At 50.4% G+C, this 25852-nt stretch overlaps 2 protein-coding genes across 4 annotated transcripts in view; both read left to right on the top strand.

Moving 5' to 3' along the window:
- The first annotated feature begins 1491 nt into the window (after window positions 1-1491).
- LOC116947689 (free fatty acid receptor 3-like) lies at window positions 1492-24581 on the top strand. 3 transcript variants are annotated; one of them, XM_076071011.1, is made up of 3 exons: window positions 1492-2064; window positions 2503-3062; window positions 5871-24581. In XM_076071011.1, exon 3 carries the CDS (start codon window positions 5877-5879, stop codon window positions 6822-6824), a length of 948 nt encoding a protein of 315 aa, XP_075927126.1. In that variant the 5' UTR covers window positions 1492-2064; window positions 2503-3062; window positions 5871-5876; the 3' UTR covers window positions 6825-24581. The 3 variants fall into 3 exon arrangements, with proteins under 3 accessions (XP_075927126.1, XP_032819586.2, XP_032819585.2); XM_032963695.2 differs by having other exon boundaries at window positions 1492-3062; XM_032963694.2 differs by lacking the exons at window positions 1492-2064; window positions 2503-3062 and adding an exon at window positions 3562-3929.
- Window positions 9414-25852, top strand: part of LOC116947690 (protein FAM177A1-like) — a 26280-nt gene continuing 9841 nt past the window's right edge. The window contains exon 1 of the mRNA XM_032963698.2: window positions 9414-9538. Within this exon, the coding sequence (XP_032819589.1) occupies window positions 9533-9538 (6 nt within the window). The 5' untranslated portion in view covers window positions 9414-9532. The remainder of the gene's footprint in view (window positions 9539-25852) is intronic.

Below are 25852 nucleotides of genomic sequence, written 5' to 3'. Positions count from 1 at the left end.
ACGCTCCCCCTCCACCCACGCTCCCCCTCCACGCACGCTCCCCCTCCACCCACGCTCCCCCTCCACCCACGCTCCCCCACCACCCACGCTCCCCCTCCACCCACGCTCCCCCTCCACCCACGCTCCCCCTCCACCCACGCTCCCCCTCCACCCACGCTCCCCCACCACCCACGCTCCCCCTCCACCCACGCTCCCCCTCCTCCCACGCTCCCCCTCCTCCCACGCTCCCCCTCCACCCACGCTCCCCCACCACCCACACTCCTCCCACGCTCCCCCTCCTCCCACGCTCCCCCTCCTCCCACGCTCCCCCTCCACCCACGCTCCCCCACCACCCACGCTCCCCCTCCACCCACGCTCCCCCTCCACCCACGCTCCCCCTCCACCCACGCTCCCCCTCCACCCACGCTCCCCCACCACCCACGCTCCCCCTCCACCCACGCTCCCCCTCCTCCCACGCTCCCCCTCCTCCCACGCTCCCCCTCCACCCACGCTCCCCCACCACCCACACTCCTCCCACGCTCCCCCTCCTCCCACGCTCCCCCTCCTCCCACGCTCCCCCTCCACCCACGCTCCCCCTCCACCCACGCTCCCCCTCCACCCACGCTCCCCCTCCTCCCACGCTCCCCCTCCACCCACGCTCCCCCTCCACCCACGCTCCCCCTCCACCCACGCTCCCCCACCACCCACGCTCCCCCTCCACCCACGCTCCCCCTCCACCCACGCTCCCCCTCCACCCACGCTCCCCCTCCTCCCACGTTCCTCCTCCACCCACGATCCCATCCATCCACACTCCCCCAACCCCGGGGGGCCGTGTGTCCGGTAAGACCAGCGGGAGTCAGAGTCGTGTTTCCGGGCGCCGCTCTCGGGCATTGTCATTTGTAAACGCAGTCATTAATAATGATCGAGACACAAAGGTGGCCGGGCGTGGTAAATATTTATTTGTGGTGCAGTACTGAACAAAATTAGCGTACAATGAATGCACTCGCATATACGGATATGCTCGCTGTACGCGTTAAGATAACAAAAGACAAAGATCCACCATATAGCCTTAACGGGATTTTTGGGGCAAGTGCTGTTCGAGAGCACCTATGAATGCCGGCACGGCACACGAGGGGTTGGGTGGTCAGCATCACGCTCGGCCGCCTTTGTCTCCCAAGTGGTGATTTTTACATATCACACTCGATACTCATTTGAGGCTGAGTAGACCTTGGGGAGGCCCGGGACTGGTTCATATAATCGTCATTGGTGTTGGCCGTGAGCGGGAATCTAACTCATAAATTCCGGGTTCATAGCCCACGCGCTAACCGCTGACGTTTAGCTTCTAAGTGGCGGTAAGACCAACGCAGCGCTTTGCAGGCTAAGTGCACTTTGAGGCCACGTAAAGTGCCGAATAGCCGCTGACTGGTCACAGGACAGACCCAAATGCCATGGGTTGACTGACTGAGATGACTGCCCGATGCACTACCTGTCCATAATAGAGGGGGGGGGGGGGGGGGGTTCGCGTTAGTAAGGTTGGTCACGTACATAAAACACGTGCCAATGAGTTACTATCTTCTCGGTTCTTTCGGTAAAGTCACCACGTAGAATGGAAATAAAATGTTGTTTTATTTTTGTTATTTTATTTCCATTCTCCGTGGTGACTTTACCGAAAGAACCAAGAAGATGAATCCCCGCAGTCACGAAAGCTTTAAATCGAAATTAGTTACTAGTTCAGCACACCGGTGTGTTGGAGAGTAAACCGCGTGTGCCCCCCACTTCGCCAACTTGCTGCGTTTTTAATCCGCCCGGCGCTTTGCTCGTTGCTGTGCTCGTTGCTGTGAGCGTTGCTCCTCCGCCCTCCGCTGTTGTTGGAGTGCTGCTGCCTCCCAACCACTGCCACCAGTAGCAGCGTCCTTCACGAGCCTCCTCCACCGAGGTCGATCTCGACACGTGGAGGCGAGTGGCAAGAGACCACGGAACTCCACGTCATCACATGGCACAGGAGCCCCGTCTCTGCGCACACACCACGAACGTCACAGCGCGCAGTGCGGAGCTGAGCCAAGGGCCGTGGACTGCCCTGCTGGGGTGAGGGGGTCCGGGTTGCGATCCGGCTTAGGGGGCGCGCAAACTCGGGGCAGGTTTCAAGGAATTAGGGTACAGGGATTGTGGAAACAATGCTGCCCAAGATTCGGCTCATTGCCTGCAGATGCCCTTTCGCTGCCCGCGGAGAAGGACAGGACACCTAGACTCCCCCTCCCCTTCCTACCGTGCCCCTCTCTCCCCGCCCATATCTTGTGTCATGGAAAGTGAATGATCCCCTCCCTCCATGATTTATTAATCGCAAATATTTTGACGTCTCCGCACTGGAACAAGGAGATCCAGCCACGCACGGCGGGGTCACTGCGATCCCCCCCCCCCCCCCCTGTTGAAGACTTTTTGTTTTCCTCGGACCCCGCTAATTAACATCGTTACCCTCCACCCACTGCTGTGTACCCCCCCTGCCCCCCCTGCCCCCCCGTTCAGAGGCAGCTCCTCGAGGTGGTGGCTAGGGGGCACTCAAAGTTGAGGAGTTGTTACATCTCTCCATCGCTTCCTTACTCCTGCCAAATCCTCTGCAGCGTGTCGCACATTCCGTGCGTGACTCCCAAAATCTGATTTTAGTCTCATCCCACTCATGGCTTGCAGGGGTGGGGGGGGGGGGGGTAGAGCTGAGGGGTGGGACTCGACTCCATGACGCCACTTTGACAAATCGACTAATTGAGCCATCACCAGTATCACCACCATCGTTGTAATAGCATCCGAGCCCCGGCGGGTAACTCATTGCTGGAGGAATATCCACGGCTCGTGGACCCCACGGCTCAGGGGACCCCACAGCTCGGGGGACCCCACCGGGGATCCCACGGGGGACCCCACGGCTCGGGGACCCCACCGGGGACCCCACCGGGGACCCCACGGCTCGGGGACCCCACGGCTCCGGGATCGGAGCTCGGGGTCCCGACGTTTCAGGGCCCCCACGGCACAGGGGTCCTCGAGGAGTTGGTGTGAGCTGGGATCGGTGACTCGTGGGAGCCGTGAGAGTGCAGGTGAGTGACGCGTCCCGTGCCTGGCTCAGTCGCTCCGCGTGAGTCACTCGTGCCTGCCTGCTGTGAGTCGCCCTTCGCCACCCGTGCGTGTGTCCACCACGGGGGCTCTTTGGGTCCGCCCGTGCAGCGGGTGGAGGCGAGGCCGGCAAAACTGGAACAGCAGCAGCTGGGCTCGCATTAGCAGCAGCAGCAGCAGTGCGGTGTCAGCCGTGCGTGAGAGGCGAACGTGAGAGGTTAGACTGTCGTGACTGTAACGGCTGTACGGACTGGAGTGACTGCAGTAACGCGTATTGATCCCATACATTAACAGTGGCAGTTGAGTTCTACAATAATGAACAAGATTTGGGGGGCCATCCCCCTCGCCCCCTTCTATCTCCGTGCAGGAGTGCCCCCCACTACTCTGCCCCCTATCCCCCACCTCCTCCCAGAGGGTTCGCCTCCACTCTGTAGGTCGCACGCATTGAATGACCCCGCCCCTCAACCCCCCTACCCCCTCCCCTCAGTACCCCCACGCACGGCAGAGACATTGCAGAATCAACAACAGCAGCGGCTAGCGGCGGTCACAGTGGTATATCTGTAATAGTTGTTGCAGTGGTATAGTTGTGGCAGTTGTGGTTGTTGCAGTGGTATAGTTGTGGCAGTTGTGGTTGGGCCAGGAGTATTTGCAGTAGTGGTGTAGTTGCGGCAGTGGTAGAGTTGTGGGAGTTGTGGCAGTGGTATAGTTGTGGCAGTAGTATTGAATGCAGTGGTGGTGTTGTGGCAGTGGTGGAGTTATGGCAGCAGTAGCGTTGGCTGAAGTAGAATCAGTACTACCACCGAATCACACTCTATGCATCTGATCTTGGAAGCTAAGCAGCGCTGAGCCTGGTTCGTACTGTGTGAATGGAGCCTGGTTCGTACTGTGTGTGAATGGAGCCTGACTCGTACTGTGTGTGAATGGAGCCTGGTTCGTGCTGTGTGTGAATGGAGCCTGACTCGTACTGTGTGTGAATGGAGCCTGGTTCGTACTGTGTGTGAATGGAGCCTGGTTCGTACTGTGTGAATGGAGCCTGGTTCGTACTGTCTGTGAATGGAGCCTGGTTCGTACTGTGTGTGGATGGAGCCTGACTCGTACTGTGTGTGAATGGAGCCTGGTTCGTACTGTGTGTGAATGGAGCCTGACTCGTACTGTGTGTAAATGGAGCCTGGTTCGTACTGTGTGTGAATGGAGCCTGACTCGTACTGTGTGTGAATGGAGCCTGGTTCGTACTGTGTGTGAATGGAGCCTGGTTCGTACTGTGTGAATGGAGCCTGGTTCGTACTGTGTGTGAATGGAGCCTGGTTCGTACTGTGTGAATGGAGCCTGACTCGTACTGTGTGTGAATGGAGCCTGGTTCGTACTGTGTGTGAATGGAGCCTGACTCGTACTGTGTGTGAATGGAGCCTGGTTCGTACTGTGTGAATGGTGGCTGGTTCGTACTGTGTGTGAATGGAGCCTGGTTCGTACTGTGTGTGAATGGAGCCTGGTTCGTACTGTGTGAATGGAGCCTGACTCGTACTGTGTGTGAATGGAGTCTGGTTCGTGCTGTGTGTGAATGGAGCCTGGTTCATACTGTGTGTGAATGGTGCCTGGTTCGTACTGTGTGAATGGAGCCTAGCTCGTACTGTGTGTGAATGAGACACTGCACTGCAAGATGCCTCGAGAATGGAACTATAGCAATGTATTATTTAATCCATCTTTGTGGAGGTTTGAGGGTAATACCACGTCGCAGTAGAATTATCAGCAGGAGTTTATGTTGAGTATTATTGGAAGTAGTATCATCACAAGGAGCTCATGTGAAGTTGTATATGTGTAGTAAATCCGCAGTAGTTTCAGCAGTAGTATATGTGCAGCAGGATCCAGAGTATTATCAGCAGCAGGAGTATATGTGTGCTGTCGTAGTATCAGCAGTACTATATGTGCAGTAGTATCCGCAGTAGTATCAGCAGGAGTAGTATGTGTAGTAGTATCAGGAGCAGCAGTATCCGCAGCAGTAATTAGAGGAGGCAGGCGGGGTCTCGGTGTCACGGGAGGTGCCGCACCCTGTGGTTCCCATGCGTTTCCTTTCCGACAAAAACAATTTAAGAGTCATCATCATTATCGTGCTCACGTCATCACCATCATCATCTTCGTGGGTTCTTGCCCAGTTTAGCATCATATTCGCAAACTCGCGCAGGTTAGGTGCGAAGGTGTGAAGGTGACGTGTGGGCAAAGGTGTAGAAGTGAAGGTGTGTAGGGGAGGTTGGCAGGTAGGTGAACGGTTGTTGATGGCGTTATGGAGATATGAGGCGTGGTAAATGTCTGCCGGTGAATGTGTTTGACTGAAGGTGGAGCGACTGTGTCCATGTGATTGATTGGAGGTGTACAGGTGAGCGTATGCAGGCAAAGGTGCTGTAGGTGACGTGAAGGTTGGTGAATGATTTATCAAGTTGTGTAGCTGACAGTGTCGTGCAGGAGTGTACGTAAACGCATGCTCAGTGTATGCAGATGAAAATGTCCAGGTGAGTGCGCAATGAAGGTGTGCAGGTGAGAAGGTGAATCATTGATGAGGGGTGAAGGTGGACACGTGAGTGCACGATCAAGGTGTACAAGTGAATACGCAGCGAATGTGTAAAGGTGTGCGGGTGAATGTGGTGCACGCAAGCAGGTCCGTGCGTGTTGAAGACGCGGCGCAGACGAACGTCCTATAAAGGCGTGCGCTTGCAGGTGAATGCGGGCGCGCCACCTGAAGTCGTGCGGGCGTTGCCGGCGCGCAGCTGAGACCGCGTGCGCGCCATACCGCCCCGCAGGGGGCCATGTCCCGCGCGGATCTGAGCGCGGTCCCGGCCTTCTTCTCCATCTCCATCCTGGCGCTCGCCGTTCCGCTCAACCTCGCGTCGCTCGGGCTGCTGTGCACACACAGCCGCCGGCGCCGCTCCCCCACGGCGCTCTTCATGATCAACCTCGCCACCTCTGATCTCCTCTTCCTGCTCAGCCTCGCCTTCCTCGTGCCCTACTACCTGAGCGGCCACACCTGGCGCCTGGGCCGCGTCATGTGCCACGCGGTGACCACGGCGCTCTTCACCACCACCTACACGAGCACGCTGCTCCTCACGGCCATCGCCGCCGACCGCTACGTGGCCATCGTCCACCCGTTCCAGGCCAAGGCGTGGCGCAGGGAAGGCTACGCGGGCTTGGCCTGTGCGGCCATCTGGGTGGCCACCTCCAGTCACCTGGGGGTCCTCAACGTCGTGGACTTCTTGGACGTCGGTGGTGGCGGCCGCAACGACACCAATGGCACGGCGAGGGCGACCTGCTACGAGTCGTTCAGCGACAGGGACTTGCGCTTCGTGTCCTCCTACCGCCTCTACGTGGCGATCGTCTTCTTCTTCCTGCCGCTGCTCGTCACCGCCTTCTGCTATGCGAGCGTCATCAGGAGCCTCTCGAAGCAGGCAGCCGAGCGACGTGGCTCCGCGCAGCGGTCGCGCTCCGTGCGGCTCGTTGCAGCCACCATGGCGGTCTTCCTACTCTGCTTCGCGCCCTTCAACGTGAGCCACGTCATCGGCTTTGCCAGGACCGAGAACATCTGGTGGCGCCACGTCTCCCTCATCCTCAACTCCCTCAACTGCTGCCTCGACCCCCTCATCTACTATTTCGGCGCGTCCAGGGGATCCGGAAGCTCGGGCGGTGGTACCAGAAAGGGGGTGAACAAGGGGGTGAACGTCCCCCCCAGGATTCGTGAGGAGTCCCAGAGCGCCGTGTGAGGAGCAAGGACCCCCGCGGGGTAGGGTGGTGTGGGGACCTCAACGATGAGGCCATGCCAGGACCCAATGGGGTCCGAGTCACCGCGACCTCCGCCCCCCCCCTCCCTCTACGAAAACGCATCGGAACCATGGCTCCTCCGATCAGCACGGTTGGCTACGTACGGTGCAAAAGAAGTCCAACATACATACATGGCTGGGAGATATGAAAACTTCTGCACTGACGAGTAGAGCTGCAGACAGTAGCCCCAAGCCTAAACCTCTAACTCGAACGAAAACCCCAATCTAAAACTTTTAGCCCGAACTACAAGAACGCTAACCATATTCTTCTGACATTAACTAGAATCTCATTACTATTAACCTCTAACCCTGAATTAACCTTACCTTTTAATCCCATAATACTAACCCAAAACTAATGCTGACTCTAAGCCACTAACCCTAATCTCACGCTCAACTCTAACTAATCTTTCCTTAACTCTAACCCCCGAACCCTAACCCTCTCATTATGTCTATGACAAGTTATTCATGAATTCAACCGCTATTCTTGGCTAGCCCATACACGCAGACTTTGAATACGTGTAAGGAGGCTCCTGCTGGTGCCAGGGACCTCGAGTGTAGCACTTGAAGTCCAGCTGATCGTGCGATGGGCCTAGTTGGCCAGAGGTCATGGGATTGGCTGAAAAGTTTGAAAAGGGGCACCCGTGAGGAGGGGGGAGGGGAAATGAATGGGTCAGAGAAGGTTTGAGGACATGGTGGGGATGGAAGCGGGTTAAAGGGGCAGAGAGGGGGGTCACCGGAGGGCCGTTGGTGTTCGCCCGAGAAGTCTCCGCAAAGCGCGTTGGACTATTCTACATCTGGTGGCAGCGGTGGGATGTCGCCTTCAATCTGCCAAGCGTCAACAGTTCCATTGGGAGACAGGGAGAAGGACGGAGCCGTGGTTACGTCGGGCGGCTTGCGACGAGCCACGACAGGAGATGGGGAGCCAATCTGTCCTCCGCGGACCAGTGCCGCCGCTGTCGAGAAGTCCGCCACCAGTCCGCCGAAGCAGCTGTGTCAAGCGCTACGCCCGCGATGGACAAACCGAGGTGCGAGGCTCCACCTCGAGTAGGAGAGGAACTTGACAGTTACGGAGCTGCTCGCTACGTTGCTGCAGTAGCAGCGGTAGGCAACAGAGCCCGCACCACCAGCAACACACTGTGAGTTACAGCAGCTGCCACTGGTAGAAAGTGCCATCGAGGTGGTGGGGCAATCGACGTTGGCCACCCTGTCACCCGGACGAGCCGACCCCGCCACTGCAGTGCTCTCACCGGCCGGCAACCACAGGGGGGGGGGAGGTGGGGTGTGTGGGGGGGGGGGGGAATGTCACAACCGACCGGCGGCAACCAGGAGCCAAACCGGAGCAGGGCCAAACCGACCTGCTGGAACCACCCAAGTGGCCCAGGGGCGGCGGGAGACGACGCTGAGGCCACCGGGTCGCTTTGGTTCCAAGCTATGGGTGGCGATTGGGAGGACCTCGTGAAGCAGCGTACACAGCTCTGGACTGGAGGAAGTGGGAAGCTCTAAAAGCGCTGCCGATGGCATTTTTCACCATTGCCTCGGCCAACTGAGCCACCCTGCAAGGAGCATACTGAGGGACTCTGGGAGATGCACAGTCCCTGTCTGGCATGGTTCACGGACTCCAGGACTGCCAGCCCAACGAGGAACTCTGGAGATGTACAGCCCCTGTCTGGCATGGTTCACGGACTCCAGGACTACCAGCTCAACGAGGAACTCTGGGAGCTGTACAGCCCCCGTCTGGCATGGTTCAAGGACTCCAGGACTGCCAGCCCAACGAGGAACTCTGGATATGCACAGCTCCCGTTTGGCATGGTTCAAGGACTCCAGGACTACCAGCCCAACGCGGGACTCTGGAGATGCACAGCCCCTGTCTGGCATGGTTCACAGACTCCAGGACTGCCAGCCCAACGAGGAACTCTGGAGCTGTACAGCCCCCATCTGGCATGGTTCACGGACTCCAGCACTGCCAGCCCAACGAGGAACTCTGGAGATGTACAGTCCCTGTCTGGCATGGTTCACGGACTCCAGGACTGCCAGCCCAACGAGGGACTCTGGGAGATACACAGCCCCCGTCTGGCATGGTTCAAGGACTCCAGGACTGCCAGCCCAACGGAATGACTCCGAGTCAGCCTTGGCGTACTGCAGGACACTGTTGGTGTTGGGTGGAGGCGCCGTTCCACGCTTGGCCCAGGTGGCGCGAGGTTCGTTGGTGGTGGAGCGGCGCTTCATCTTCGCGAGCGTCGTGCTCCCGGCAACGGAAGAAGCTCTACGCGCCTCCACGTGGGTTCCTAGGAATATTCAAGCACACGAGGAGGTGAGTGATGGGGCCGGCCCTGGTGCTGGCGCAGGTAATGGAGGGTGCCGACGGGCTGACGGAAGCAACAACAATGACGGGGACAAGGGCAGCGCCAAACGGCGACATCGCTGCAAGATGTCGTAGCGGCGATCCATGTGCTGCCAATGGCGCACAAGTTTCTTAGCGGGCAACAACCACGCCATCGGACTGACCGAGACCCTGCTGCAACAGCTCGCCCACACGCTGTCACGACCTGCAACTGCCGTGGCCAGTAGGGTCGCATTGCAAGCGAGCGCCGGAGCCAACAAGCCGCGACCCCTGACGTGCTCCTCACCTTCCAACTCCTGACACCGACACGATGCAGGCGAGTGGCGGCGTTCTGGACAACCCGGGCAGACTTATCACCCACGTGATCACCGCCCCAATTCACCTCGCACACCGTGGCATCTGTTGGCATCGCTATTACCCCTCGGGCGTTATTTAAAAAAAAAACACTGAATTCGACCTCTTACCCACTCCGTCCTACCTCAGAGCCTGTCCCACGGCCTGACTCGGCAACGCAGTGGCGTCAACCGGCGAGACGAGTGGTTGGGCTGCTACATCAGGGATGTCGGTTTCGGTCGGGTCGACGGCGGGCGTTAAAGTGCGCATATTGATTGGCACGGGTGCTCCAGCCACCATCAGATCCACTCGTAAGTTCCACTTGTTGCCCGAGGAATTTCGCCAGTTGTACCCGATAGGGGGGTACATTATATAGCGGCAAATGGGGGTAGCATGGGGATATTGGGACAGGTGAGAGCTCCGGTGTGTATTGGTGAATCGTCGATCATTTTAGTGTCCAACATGCTTCCCGTTCCTGAATTGTTGGGTACAGATCTCTGATGTGGTATGCCCATAAAAGAATACCATAGAGTACGTGTGGAGACCCCTTTGGGGAAACACCTCTACTTAAGAGCAGAAGGTGCCGATGCCCCTTGATGCGGACTCTGGTCAGCGAGTCCGTGACCATTCCTTTCCACAGCCCAGATGTCGGTCCTACTACGTGACCGCAACCCCCTTGTTACCACTCGAGCGGATGCCAATCCCGGTCTCACCAACATCTCTGGTCACAGAGTGGCGCTCGTTGGCAGGGTCGGACACAGTTTTGCTGAACATCAGTTTGTTTGCGCAAGTTCTGAACACGTCAGACAGCTACGAGCACGCAGGCGGGGGCCTACATAAGACTCCTGTCCACCATGGAATGCGATGGCGACTTTGCGCCGATAGGATCGGTAGAACGTCCCTCGGGAAAAATTGACGACTCATGGGTGAACGCTGTCTCAATGGAAAATTTAAATGTGTCAGCCGTTCAGGCTAAGAAACTCCGAACGTTACTACAGAAATGTGTCAATGTCTTTAGTAAAAACAACGTATACGATTTGGGTCATGCATCCCTTTTGGAACATCACATCGACAAAGGAGATGCGGCATCTCTTCATCAGAATTCTTACAGGACGAGCCCAGTTGCAAACGGTGCAGGAAATGCGGCAAAACGTATTTCACCGCCAAACACGATGCAGTCATTCTGGTCAAGACGTCAGACGGCTCGCTGCTTTCCTGCGTGGATTTCCACCGCATTGACAAGGCCGTCTTACCACCCCCGCATATAGACGACTCCTTGGACGCTTTAGCGGGAGCTAATTCTTTAAGCACCGCCAATATTTTGTTGGGTTTTTCACAAGTGTCCCTTGACACCGAGTCCCTCCATAAAACTGCATTGCAAACAGCATTGAGGACTCCGTAAGGGATGTTAAAGTTTAACTGCTTACAGATGGTTCTTCAGACGGTGCCGGCGGCTTTCCGTCTTATGGAATGGTGTTCGTGGGCCTTCACTGGAACACATGCTTCGCGGTGGCGAGATGTTAACTACCTCACCTTGTATACAGGAGACCGTGGGTTTGATCCCGACCCTGTATATTTGGAGTTTGCAAGTTCCCTCCGTGGTCGCGTGGATTTTTTTTTCCAGGTCCTCCGGTTTTTCTCTCCACATTTAGAACCAAACGTGCGTTTAGAGTATTTGGCTGCTATAAATGTCCACGTGATAAGTCACTTCGTTGAGCTATCATTTGTGGCCAGGTTGCTTCTGAAAAAGAGCTCTATAGCTAAGTGGGCCTTACCTGGAGGAAAAAAACAGGGGAAAACATTCAAATTGCAAACATACAGGCTTCAGGGTCGGGATCGAACCCACGACCTCCTGTATGCCATGTGAAGTAGTTAGCATTTCGCCACCGCGGCGCGATGTTAACTACCTCGCCTGGCAAAGTAACAAGGTTTCAACGGCCCATCTCTAATTATCGCCGGTTTGTGGCGAACTTCGCTACGATTGCTAAAACCTTTTCATGCCCTGTCAGGTTAAATATGAGGGTGCTTTTGGAGGTCTAACTGAAGAGACAGCCTTCCCTACAGCGATGCTCGTCGTTGATGATGGCACCTCCCTTTTCACGTTACCTTTACTTTGCCCCCCCCATTCAGCCTGGACACGGACGTCGGTGATGTTGGGATTGCAGCTGTGCGTTCACAGACGCAGCAGGGCCAGGAGATGGGCATCGCGCATGGCAGCAGGCACAGGTTATCGCCAGCAGAACAGCGCTGCGCTGTATTTCCACTGCGAGCTGCTGGCTGTTGTTCACTTCGTTTAACAGTTACGACCCTACCTGCAGGGCCATAAATTCACAATGCGCACCGACCACGCTGCACTACAATGCTCATTATGAATTGATCAACCATCAGGCCAGCTGGCCAAATGGTTTGAACACCTGCAAGAAGATGCTTACACGGTCGTACACAGGAAAGGTGCACGACACGCTAACGCTGATGCTCTGCGCCTCCGATTAGCACGGTTGGCTATGTACGGTGTGAAAGAAGTGCAACATACATACGTACCGTCTATCCCCACATGTGCCTTGTACATGCATCACGGGTGCACACACAATGCAAAGACAATCTCCCAAAACGAGGCTGCAGCGGCTATTCCCGTGTACGCACTGCCAGGTGATGTGATTACGACTTCAGGCTAATTCGGGCGGCAGACTGGTAGCGGCCACACGTAGAGGAAAACTCCTTGCAGCCACGACGCAGTTCAGTCCGCTGGTGCCGACTGGGGATAATCGGAAAGCCAGCCATATGTTTTGCGGAATGACTTACTGATTCGTTGGGATGTGTCCACACAGCATCGCTGTTTCGTGGGAACCGACTCCACTACGCCAGAAGCTATCCGTTGACATACATGCTCAGCAGCGTATGCGCCTCGGAGGACGTGGGATGACACCTGTCTTACAGGGTCGTTATTTTTTGACCGGGTTAGACTGCGGTCGCACATCGATGGGTCGACCCGTGTGCCAGGATTGCACCTGCCACAAACCAGCAGCCCCACGACCACCACGATTAACCATCAGCAGTGTCAGGAAGGGTGAACAGTTTAGTAGCTACGGGCTTGTTGGGGCCTTTTCCCAAGGCGCAAAGTGGAAATCGATTGTTGCTCGTGGGGGTCCAATGCTGCATTCACTGGCCGATGGCTTTGGCCTCTTCCGGGATCAGACTGCTCAGTCCAACGGGTACTTCAGAGATGAGGGCCCTCCGCAAAGACTGTGACTGAACCGGTGCAAGTACGGTCCTGTCACGCGTGTTTTTATAATGCCGATGCGAAGTGGATAAAACGCGATTGAGTGAACAGCCTCAGCGTAGCTACACACAAGACGGATGCTGCTGTATCTTTCTAGAAGCTAAACACGCGCCTCGGTGTTTGTTCAGCCTGCATATGCATCTCACGTGTGTATCGCGGGCTGTGTTTTACCTTTATATTATGTATTATACCGCGATTTTTCCATAACGCGGTGTTCTTCAGGAACGCAACCACCGTGACACAGTAGAACAGACTGTATGTTCCTCGCAATTACTCTAAGATGCTTGTGAGATTCTAAGGACTTAAAAGGTGCGTGCGAAGGACGCAGACTGAGACCTTCACATTCCGGCAGTTTTGACGGCATACAGACGAGCCCCTCCACAATGACTCTTTTCGGATTTTCCGCCCTTATTCTGAATGCATGGCCACAACTTTATCCCACCAATTGAGGCGCAGCTGGCAGACATTCCGGCCTGAGTCGATGCACGGTGGACGTCCTTTCGCCACTCTCTAACATACTCGCACAAGGCTCGTGAGGCTGGCCTGGCCACCTCTCACGGATGCACTGGTGGCTCACGAGCAAATTCGATTTGAGTGGTGAGAGACTCTATACCTTCGAAATTTGGCGGAGCTGGCGTGGTTCCACTGCAAGGCCCAGTGACATTCGTTGCAATTGGGACGACTTGGGTTTGTTTAGCCCTTCTCAAGCCAGTCGCCAAAGCATCACCACGTCCCATGCCATCCACACCAATTCATCCTGCCTCACAGTCTCTGCCTGTGTCTCGGAAGCCACCCACTCCACAAGTGGTGTCCACAGGTCCGTCTGCCTCATTTGCCAGTAAACTCTCGCCAGGCTCGCCGGCGGCAACTTCCGTGGCGACTTGGGAACAGGCCACTGGCATCTCGCCGTGCCCGCTGTGGTTGTCCGGACTGTGAGTGGGCATGAGACTAACGCAGGCAACTGCCACTATCAAGCCTTCGACAATTGTGATCGTCGTGAGAATGTGATTGTGCACTCGTGGTTCGATGCATTAGCATCCTGCTGCCGTCTGTAAATTGCAATATTAAAGCCGTCGGCAAGATGTTTTGGGTAGTTGAACGTGGCAATTGCACCATATATAGTAAATAGTTTATTAAGAATGTGAGAAATGTAAATTTTAATTCCGCGTTTATATTTGACAGGGTTCACGGGTTTGCACGCTGTGTCGTTCTCGTTGCGTTCTTGTTAATATTGGCACATTTTAATAACTTTAGCCGAGGATGTGGGGAGGCAATCCTCATTATTAATGAATGTAACCAAGGTTTTTTGGCTCGCGTATACTGAACATGCAGCTATTGAATAAGCAGAAGGAGCCTCCCGTTTCTTTGCCTCTCCGTGGTGCCAGAAGGTTCGAGAACACGGGGGGGGGGGGGGATAACAGAGACGGGTCGTTAGTGTCCTCCCTATGCGTGACCCACGTCGTTTCGTGGAAATAAAGGTCTACCTGAGAAGTCTCCCGCAAACACCCTGGACTACGCTTGCGCTAACCCTAAGCTCACCCCTAATCCCTAACAATATCCCGAATGCTCTCCTTGTGGGGGAGACACCTGATCCCCATTGCCCACACCCCCACAACTTCAAACTTAGCCCCCACGTGGCCGTGTGTGAGCTGCACATGTGTGGAGTGTTGGTTGTGTGCTCGATGCATTGGAGGCTTTAGTCAATCCACCGCTGGATGATGTCCTCCAAACGCCAAGGCGGCAGTGGGGGATTTTTTCGACAAATGTTCGCTACGCTGGTCAATTAGGGTTGTTAAAATCAAGGTGGGGATGGGGGGCATTGTGCTCGGGTCGCCGGGTTAATAGCGCAACCGGGCGGCCACTGCATCCTCTCTTATGTATATAGCGTGTCAACATTGTGCGTGTGCTGTGCGTGTCTGTGCTATGTATTTAGCGTGTGGGTGTGTATAGTCTATAGTGTGTGCGTGTGTCGTCTAAGTGCGTCTGCGAAGCGAGCGTTTCTTATTTACCGTGTGGCCAGCTGAGAGCCCAGCGAGACTAAACACACATCTGCCTCTCCTGCAGGAGACACTGGGGTTTCAAGAGCAAACACAGGGGCAACATGAGATGCGATATGGAATAACGTAGAACGGGCGCGGCGGGTGCTTTTGCAACCACTGCAGATGCAGCAGCAGCATCAACAAATCATTCGAGGCAGATTTTCCCTGGGGCGACATCCGCAGCGGCAGCAACATGTATAGCCACGTCGCTGGAAAAGTTGTGCATGTACATTGCCAATCACGGTGGGCAGCAGGGGGCAAGGCAGGCAAAGCCATTGGGCTATACATCCCCCGATACTTGCATCGGATTTTCGCGAACTCTGGTCTGACACTGGTGAGACAAGGCCATAGAGACTTTTGACTTTTAAACAACTTTTATTGCCGCCAGCAGCAACAGCACTGGAGGCGATTCCGATATGAAATACACAAAGTCACCAGCAACACAAACGAACGCTATAAATCCACGCGCTGTGGCGCTAAATGCACCGCGCACAACACGAAAGAACAGTCACGTGGTGGTGGTGGTCATTGCGCACGCCACGGTGACGAGCGAGAGCCATAGAGTGTAGGTCAATCAGTTTCAAAGACAATGTGGATATTATCAAGAGCATGGTTGCATGTTTTTCCACAGGTGCGTGTGGTTAATGCAGACTTTATTCCTTGCAAAAAAGGTTTCTATTTGGTGTTTGAACATCTTAGCACCTGATGTGAAGGGCAAAACCTATTTTTATTTTTCATATTTAGATTTTGTTACACTGATGGTCCCGTTCAGCCAGCTGCCCGATTATTTTACCAGGGAGATCAAATGGTGTCTGAGCAACAACAGCAGCAACAAAAACAAGACCAAACACTCTCATTGCAGAGTGCAGGGGCCTCAAGGAATATTACACAAGTGACGTACAGGGGCCTCAAGGAATATTACACAAGTGACGTACAGGGACCTCAAGGAATATTACACAAGTGACGTACAGGGGCCTCAAGGAATATTGCACAAGTGACGTACAGGGACCTCAAAGAATATTACACAAGTGACTTACTGGGGCCTCAAGGAATATTACACAAGTGACGTATTGGGGCCTCAGGGAATATTGCACAAGTAACGTACAGGGGCCTCAAGGAATATTACACAAGTGACGTACAGGGGCCTCAAGGAATATTACACAAGTGACGTACAGGGGCCTCAAGGAATATTACACAAGTGACGTACAGGGGCCTCAAGGAATATTACACAAGTGACGTACAGGGGCCTCAAGGAATATTACACAAGTGACGTACAGGGGCCTCAAGGAATATTACACACCTGATGTACAGGGGCCTCAAGGAATATTACACAAGTGACGTATTGGGGCCTCAAGGAATATTACACAAGTGACGTATTGGGGCCTCAGGGAATATTACACACCTGATGTACAGGGGCCTGTTTAACACGTAGGCTATCGCGACCAATATTATTCATAATAAAGGTTTTTGGGTTAGATCACGTTATTATGAATTACAGGGGCCTCAAGGAACATTACACAACTGACGTACAGGGGCCTCAAGGAATATTACACAAGTGACGTACAGGGGCCTCAAGGAATATTACACAAGTGACGTACAGGGGCCTCAGGGAATATTACACAAGTGACGTACAGGGGCCTCAAGGAATATTACACAAGTGACGTACAGGGGCCTCGGGGAATATTACACAAGTGACGTACAGGGGCCTCAAGGAATATTGCACAAGTGACGTACAGGGACCTCAAGGAATATTACACAAGTGACTTACTGGGGCCTCAAGGAATATTACACAAGTGACGTATTGGGGCCTCAGGGAATATTGCACAAGTAACGTACAGGGGCCTCAAGGAATATTACACAAGTGACGTACAGGAGCCTCTAGGAATATTACACAAGTGACGTACAGGGGCCTCAGGGAATATTACACAAGTGACGTACAGGGGCCTCAAGGAATATTACACAACTGACGTACAGGGGCCTCAAGGAATATTACACAAGTGACGTACAGGGGCCTCAAGGAACATTACACAAGTGACGTACAGGGGCCTCAAGGAATATTACACAAGTGACGTACAGGGGCCTCAAGGAATATTACACAAGTGACGTACAGGGGCCTCAAGGAATATTACACACCTGACGTACAGGGGCCTGTTAAACACGTAGGCTATCGCGACCAATATTATTAATAATAAAGGTTTTTTGGGTTAGATCGCGTTATTATGAATTACAGGGGCCTCAAGGAATATTACACAACTGACGTACAGTGGCCTCAAGGAATATTACACAACTGACGTACAGGGGCCTCAAGGAATATTACACAACTGACGTACAGGGGCCTCAAGGAATATTACTCAACTGACGTACAGGGCCCTCAAGGAATATTACACAACTGACGTACAGGGGCCTCAAGGAATATTACACAACTGATGTACAGGGGCCTCAAGAAATATTACACAAGTGACGTGCAGGGGCCTCAAGGAATATTACACAACTGACGTACAGGGCCCTCAAGGAATATTATACAACTGACGTACAGGGCGCTCAAGGAATATTACACAAGTGACGTACAGGGGCCTCAAGGGATATTACACAAGTGACGTACAGGGGCCTCAAGGAATATTACACAACTAATATACAGCGGCCTCAAGGAATATTACACAAGTGACGTACAGGGGCCTCAAGGAATATTACACAACTGACGTACAGGGGCCTCAAGGAATATTACACAAGTGACGTACAGGGGCGCTCAAGGAATATTACACAAGTGACGTACAGGGGCCTCAAGGGATATTACACAAGTGACGTACAGGGGCCTCAAGGAATATTACACAACTAATATACAGCGGCCTCAAGGAATATTACACAACTAATATACAGCGGCCTCAAGGAATATTACACAAGTGACGTACAGGGGCCTCAAGGAATATTACACAAGTGACGTACAGGGGCCTCAAGGAATATTACACACCTGACGTACAGGGGCCTGTTAAACACGTAGGCTATCGCGACCAATATTATTAATAATAAAGGTTTTTTGGGTTAGATCGCGTTATTATGAATTACAGGGGCCTCAAGGAATATTACACAACTGACGTACAGTGGCCTCAAGGAATATTACACAACTGACGTACAGGGGCCTCAAGGAATATTACACAACTGACGTACAGGGGCCTCAAGGAATATTACTCAACTGACGTACAGGGCCCTCAAGGAATATTACACAACTGACGTACAGGGGCCTCAAGGAATATTACACAACTGATATACAGGGGCCTCAAGAAATATTACACAAGTGACGTACAGGGGCCTCAAGGAATATTACACAACTGACGTACAGGGCCCTCAAGGAATATTATACAACTGACGTACAGGGCGCTCAAGGAATATTACACAAGTGACGTACAGGGGCCTCAAGGGATATTACACAAGTGACGTACAGGGGCCTCAAGGAATATTACACAACTAATATACAGGGGCCTCAAGGAATATTACACAAGTGACGTACAGGGGCCTCAAGGAATATTACACAATTGATGTACAGGGGCCTCAAGGAATAATACACAACTGACGTACAGGGGCCTCAAGGAATATTACACAACTGACGTACAGGGCCCTCAAGCAATATTACACAACTGACGTACAGGGCCCTCAAGGAATATCACACAAGTGACGTACAGGGGCCTCAAGGAATATTACACAAGTGACGTACAGGGGCCTCAAGGGATATTACACAACTGACGTACAGGGGCCTCAAGGAATATTACACAACTGATGTACAGGGGCCTCAAGGAATATTACACAACTGATGTACAGGGGCCTCAAGGAATATTACACAACTGACGTACAGGGGCCTCAAGGAATATTACACAACTGACGTACAGGGCCCTCAAGCAATATTACACAACTGACGTACAGGGCCCTCAAGGAATATTACACAAGTGACGTACAGGGGCCTCAAGGAATATTACACAAGTGACGTACAGGGGCCTCAAGGGATATTACACAACTGACGTACAGGGGCCTCAAGGAATATTATACATCTGATGTACAGGGGCCTCAAGGAATATTACACAAGTGACGTACAGGGGTCTCAAGGAATATTACACAAGTGACGTACAGGGGCCTCAAGGGATATTACACAACTGACGTACAGGGGCCTCAAGGAATATTATACAACTGATGTACAGGGGCCTCAAGGAATATTACACAAGTGACGTACAGGGGCCTCAAGGAATATTATACAACTGACGTACAGGGGCCTCAAGGGATATTACACAACTGACGTACAGGGGCCTCAAGGAATATTATACAACTGATGTACAGGGGCATCAAGGAATAGTACACAAGTGACAAACGCGAGGTATTCAACGGTCACAAATGAAACACGCGAATTTAAAGAAAAAAAAGTGAAAAAACAATTGAGACAAGAAGGACCAGAAGAAAATGTTAGGTGCAAGGAAGCTCTTTGTGTGTTGGTCTAACAGCGACATAAACACACGTGGATCGTAAAAAAAGACTGCAAGCACGTGGGAGCAAGAGGCACCAGGAACATGTTGGTACGGGTTGCAAGTGTGCTATGTTTTGGGGGGTCTAATTAAGAGATAAAGAGGGGGAGTGATAGGAGGGAACCAAGCTGTAGATGGAAGACACGTGGATTCCAGAAACGTGGAGCAGCAACGCGAAAACATGTTTTAACAAAGTTTTAATGATTTTTTTTTTTTTTTAGGAACAATGAGGCACTTCTGGGACTATTGGAAGGAGTTAGACAGACTATGTGGTCCGTGAGGTGATTGGCGGATTAAAGAGCACCTTTAGGGTGAAGGCAGCTTTCACGGTCTGGACAGGTTGCATTAATGAGTTCTGTAGGGAACGTCGGGGGCATAACGGATTGGAGCAGAGTGATATAACGGAATGAGACGTTTTAAAGTACTCTTTGGTTCTATTCGGTAAAGTCACGTAGGTAAAAAATAAGGTGAAGGGACCAGACTGTCTAGAGGACAGCGCTGGAGTGTGCACAGCCAAGCTCAGACCGCGACCTTTAAGCTATGTGAGAGGAAACAAAGCACCTTGACAAAGGAATTAGCATAACAATTAGCATTTAATTGGCGGACTTAGCATGATGAACGGTGTAGAGGGGGTCAACATGTGCAGGTCGGCGAGGGGGGGAGGGGAGGGGGGAGTTTACATATTGATGGTGTGAAAAGGGAATTTAAGCAGCTGCGAAAGTTTGGGATACCACTACTTGAAAAAATATACTGTACCATTGAAAATTAGTTTAATGTTTGGTTTGATTCAGAACATCTTTTCAATGGTTGCTTAATTTGAAACCATCCCCTCGGTTGAAATTGTGTCTGTGTTTGTAAATCTGAATTGCCTCGTGAACAAATCTCTGATAAAAACCCGTGGGTTTGCAAAGAACCTTGGTGTCGGAGAAAATTATATCGTGATCACCCACAGTGTTGTAAGTACATTTAGAAGCGAGGCGGGAGCTGGTGTCACAATGTATGTACGTTGAACTTATTTCGCACAGTACATAGCCAACCATGACAATCGGATGTGCAGGGAAAGGACAACAAATTAAACACAAAAAATTAGTTTTCAATCTAAATTTAAAAGTGCATAGCTCCAGTGGCTTCATAATGACGGAAGAGCGTTCCAGACAGCCGCAGAAGCAGTAAGAGAATGTGGGCAGGATCAATACATTAATCCAGTCTTTTTTCTATAGTACTATTTCGTGCAAAGGATGCAATTAAAAGTGCTGTACAGGTAAAATAAAACATTGTTAAATGACTAAATCGCAAGAAAAATTTAAGCAATTTCCAGACGACACAAAATTTCATTATAATAAATTGCTAGCAAAGACATAATAAATAAAAGTAACACTATAAATGCATCTAATTTGAACCACCTCTACGGGGACGTTTTCCTCACAACTCACACTTAACTTCTAATTTAGCAATCTTTGGGAGAACGTAATCAACCAGGCTATGCGTTAACTGTGTGTTAGCCGACTCTCTGTGTTGCATTGCATTACACTTCCTAATTTTACTAAATTTGTTGTCAAACTTCCTATTTCTCTCTCTCAATTTTCCCTTGCTTGTCTGTTTCACACTTAACTTCTAATTTAGAAATCTTTGCAAGAACGTAATCAACCAGGCTATGCGTTAATTGTGTGTTAACCGAATCTCTGTGTTGCATTGCATTACACTTCCTAATTTTACTAAATTTGCTTTCTCAAACTTCCGATTTTCTTGCTCTAAATATTTCCGTGTTGGTTTGTTTATAGCCCATTGTCTCTCCTCCGGCCACTATGGTCCGAAATTCCACACAACTCTCTCATTGTCCTCTACCCACCCACCCCTCTTTCTCTGGCCCAACCCCTCCCCCCTCTCTCTATTTAAGGCCTCGACACAGTGGCGCTGTCTTTCAGTTTATCGCCACTCTTTGGTGGAGCGTAGTCAGCAAGGTGGGGTGTTGGCTGTTGTGTTGGCCGTCTCTCTGTGTTGTGTTGCATTGTGCTTCTAAGTTTGCTATGTTTGTTTTTCTCATTCATTCTTACCTGATGATGGTTGCTTGTGTTTAGAGGCCGACCGAAACTGATTTTCTGACCGAAAGTAAAAAATTTACTTTCGACCGAGACCGAAACAGAAAGGTATGTAACCGAAGTTACCGAACACAAGATTTATGAAATATGTCATGATGCAATGCTACTTTAATTAAAAACAAACCTGGAACTAATAATACAGAGCTTGCAGTAAGAGTCGTTAAATATCAAATCTTTAGGTGTTACTTACTTAGTAATTATATCCAAGCAAACTAATGTTGTAGTTAAGAAACAACAGTTTTTCCGCTTTCAGCCAGACAGGCTGCCGTCTGTTGACCGGTCGTATATACATTAGCAGACCATGGTTGCGGCTGTAACCTCGCTCCCAAGCTGCTGCTGCTGACGTGTGTGTTTGTGTGTACGTGTGTGTGTGTGCTTGTTGTACGTGTATGTGTGTGTGTTTGCAGCCTCTCGCATAGGATTGCCTAGCGCCAACTGACCGGCCGATAGGCAGAGTGATAGACGTAGCACTAACGTTATATTCTAAAAATAGATCTTCGTTTGACGAATGACGACCGAAAGTCAATATCAGTTTCGGCCGAAACCAGACCGAAAGTTAAAAAAATGACTTTTGGCTGAAGCCGAAAGTTAAAAATTGACTTTTGGCCGAAACCGAATCTATGCCGAAAGAGGCCATTTGGCCAACTGTCGGCGCCGAAACCGAATTTTGGTCGGCCTCGACTTGTGTTGCAATCGAAACGTCGTATTCTATTATTATTTGATTTTATTTTCTACGTGACTTTACTGAAAGAACCAAAGAGTATAATGAATCTTAAGTAAAAGCAAGTAAAACAAAAATAATACGTTTTAAAATTTAACTTAAAATTGCTTAATGATTGCGAAGCCCTCAGATCCTCTGGCAGGCTGTTCCACAGGCGAGGACCATGCACACTGAAGGTTCTGTGAGTTGTGGTGCTGGCCCTTGGGACGACTAAAATACCGGAACCAGAGGATCTGAGGGATCTTGTTGGTTCATATATTAAAAGCATAGAAAACATGTATGCTGGTGCCAAACCATTCAACGATTTAAAAACCAATAAAATCATTTTTAAATCAATTCTATGACTGACTGGTAGCCAGTGCAAAGACCGTAAAATAGGTGTTACGTGGTGGGTACTCTTTCTGGTTTTCGTAAGCACACGTGCTTCTTTATTCTGAATAAGTTGTAGGTTACATATTGACTTTTTTGGAAGACCTGAAAAGAGAGAAATGCAGTAGTCAAGTCTGGTAATAAAAGCATGCATCAGTCTCAGTAGTAAACTGAGAGAGAAAAGGCTGTACCTTAGCTATATTTCTAAGATGATAAAATGCCGTTTTGGTGATATATCTGATGTGGGCTTCAAAGTTCAAATCCGGATCAAACAAAACACCTAAGTTTGTAACCTGCAGTTTAGCTTTTCTGTCAACGAGCTAAATTCTGTGAGCAGTTGATCTCTTTGGGCTTTTGCTCCAATTACCAGGACCTCTGTTTTGTCTTTGTTAAGTGCCAGTAAATTCAGTGACATCCACATTTTAATATCATCAATGCACTTCATCAGGTTCTCTATGGGGCTTACATCATTCGGAGATACTGAAATATATAGTTGCGTATCATCAGCATAGCAATGACAATCAATCTCATGTTTCCTGAAGATATAGCCCAGTGGTAGCATATAGAGACTGAATAAAACAGGTCCCAGAAAGGAGCCTTGTGGAACACCGCATGTAATTTCTATCTTGAAGGACGACAGATCACCTATGGATACAATTGCTCTCTGCCGGTCAAATAGCTCTTAAACCAATTTTCAACTGTACCGGAGAGGCCGACCCATCTCTGCAGTCTATCAAAAAGTGTATTGTGATCAACCGTGTCAAACGCTACACTGAGTTACAAAAGCACAAGGACAGATAATTTGTTGTCATCCGTGTTCAATCTTAGATCATTAACAACCTTAAAAAGTGCTGTTTCAGTGCTATGTTGAGCACAAAAACAGGACTGAAAATTTCAAATATACAGTTAGCATTTAAGAAAACATAAAGTTATTTGAGGACTAAGTTTTTTAGAATTTTACTTAAAAACGGAAGGTTGGAAATAGGCCTGAAATTATTGCGTATCAGTGGATCCATATTATTTGTCTTAGGAATGGGTTTCACCATGGTGGTCTTTAGTATTTTGGAAAAGATACCTGTTGCTAGGGACTGAATTATAATTGCAAGCAATTCCTCAGCCATGCAACTGTAAACCATTTTGAAAAAGGTCGGAATGGTATCGAGTGAGCAGGTTGAAGACTTGAGGTTCATTACTTCTTGCCTTAGTATCTCCGAGTTAGCCAAAGTAAAGGAACTCATTGTTGTTTCATGTAGTACGTGGGTGCACTGGAGCAATGATTTGACCATACCATGTTTAACTAGGCTTATACCATTTCTAAGTGAAGTTATCTTTTCCCTGTAGAATGCCACAAACTCTTCACATTTGGCAACGGTGATGTGATCAGGGTGGTGTTTAGTGGCCAGATTAATCAGGCAATCATTTTGTGGGTTGTTTTGATAGTGTTCAACCGATTTTAAAAAATGAGACCGTCGGCCATTTCTAATTGCATTATTAAATATGGTGATGTGACCCCTCCGAATATGGTTGTCGACGAGTTATTTGTTTTTTTCCATTTCCGTTCCGCCTTTCTACAGATCCTCTTAAGTATAAGAATGTCCTCATTTCTCCACGTTGGTTTTTTAGATTAATATTTCTTCATTTAGCCGGTACTAGCATATCAATGGTAGCTGTTAATTTAGTATAGAGATTATCAAGTAGATAAACAGCGAATGGGGGTAGTGTAAGTATTGGTATAATGTTGATGCATTACATTTTCAGCGACTTCAGATGTAAGTTAATGCTTCTTAAACACACGCTCCAAATTACACAGTTTTATGGACACCATTGCTGAGAAAAAGCCGCAATAATTATCTGAAAGAGCTACATGGGCAACAGAGGTTACATTAATTGTAGGACCTCGAGTGATGACAAGGTCCAAAATATGCCCAAGTTTGTGAGTCGGACAACCGACATGTCGTGTAAAGTCCATTGAACTTAAAAGCTTAATAAAATCTTGTGCTTTTGAGTCGGTAATATTGTCCACGTGCAGATTGAAGTCACCGATTATAGTATCATACTTTGTAGTGATAATAGAAAGCAATTCTGAAAATTCGTCAAAGAAAGCAGGGCATTGTTTCGGAGGCCTATATATGGTAATAGCAAGTACAGGGGTTTCACATTTTAATAAAAGTATGGTGCTCAAACGAGCTGAAATGGCGAAAACAAATTTCCCTGTAACTTAGTGTTACTAATAATCGCAGCCGTACCCCACCCTTTTTTTCCTTTCCTGAATGAATTTGCAAAACTGTAGGAAGGAGGTGAAGCTTCAATCAACACAGCGGGTCTGTTACTATTTAGCCAGGTTTCTGTTAAAAACATGCAACGGAGTTTGTTATCGGTGATTATTTCATTTATAACAAATGATTTAGTCTTAGACTTAAAACTTTCGTGACTGCAGGAATTCATATTCTTGGTTCTTTCGGTAAAGTCACGTAGATGGAAAACAAAAATCTAAATTCAAAGCAAAAAACCCACGACGTTTCGATCGCAGCACAAGCGGCCTTCTTCAGGTGGAAAGAAAAGAAAAGAGGGAAGACCTCCAAATGTAGCTACTTATAAGGGCTCCAGAGTGAGTGGGCGGGGGGAAGGGGCTGTGTTAGGTGGCTCTCAAGGCTCTTTGGTGGGTCAACTATTAGTGGAATGTAGGCTAAATTGCTGAAATTGACATCACCAGAGAATAGTTTAAAATGTCTGTCTTCTATAACTTTCTGTGTGTTTTACTTGATCGATTAGTATTGGGACCTCACTTAAAGAAACCATATGCGAATTAAGAGAATGTGAGGCTTGGTAGTGTTTCAAGTTTCATTTATTAGGTATAGCCCTGTGAGCCATGCGGCTCTTAAGTCGGGTGCAACCGCAACCAACAACATTTGAACACAGAACATCCCAAAGCGACGACGCGCAACAGAAACATCCTGGAATTAACCAGCAAATATTCCACACACAAAAAAACTTGTGTGCACGCAAAGGTAAATGTGGAACTCTACAATTACTTGCTCATGTCACTACTGGTGGTGGAGGGGCTTGAACTAGAGTGTATTTTGGCCTAATCTTCCACTACGTGCTCATGTACTTGTATAATAAATCTGTGTGATGTGCAATGTATACATTGAATTGAGTTGAATCCAAGTGAACCTCAAGTTGAGAGAAACCTATCGCCTCTGCAACCACGTTGGCGGTGACGATGGTGGGGAAAGTCGCGTGCGATAACTACTTCAACGAATAGTAGAGGAGGTCGCACCATG

Source organism: Petromyzon marinus, chromosome 31 (assembly GCF_048934315.1).
Source record: "Petromyzon marinus isolate PM22_M1 ecotype Great Lakes invasive population chromosome 31, UKy_Petmar_22M1.pri1.0, whole genome shotgun sequence".
NCBI classification, from domain to species: domain Eukaryota; kingdom Metazoa; phylum Chordata; class Hyperoartia; order Petromyzontiformes; family Petromyzontidae; genus Petromyzon; species Petromyzon marinus.
This window is presented reverse-complemented; position numbering and strand designations above follow the sequence as displayed.

What these genes read in the sequence shown, in the direction of transcription:
- LOC116947689 (XM_076071011.1), top strand. Translation starts at nt 5,877, where the DNA reads ATGTCCCGCGCGGATCTGAGCGCGGTCCCGGCCTTCTTCTCCATCTCC.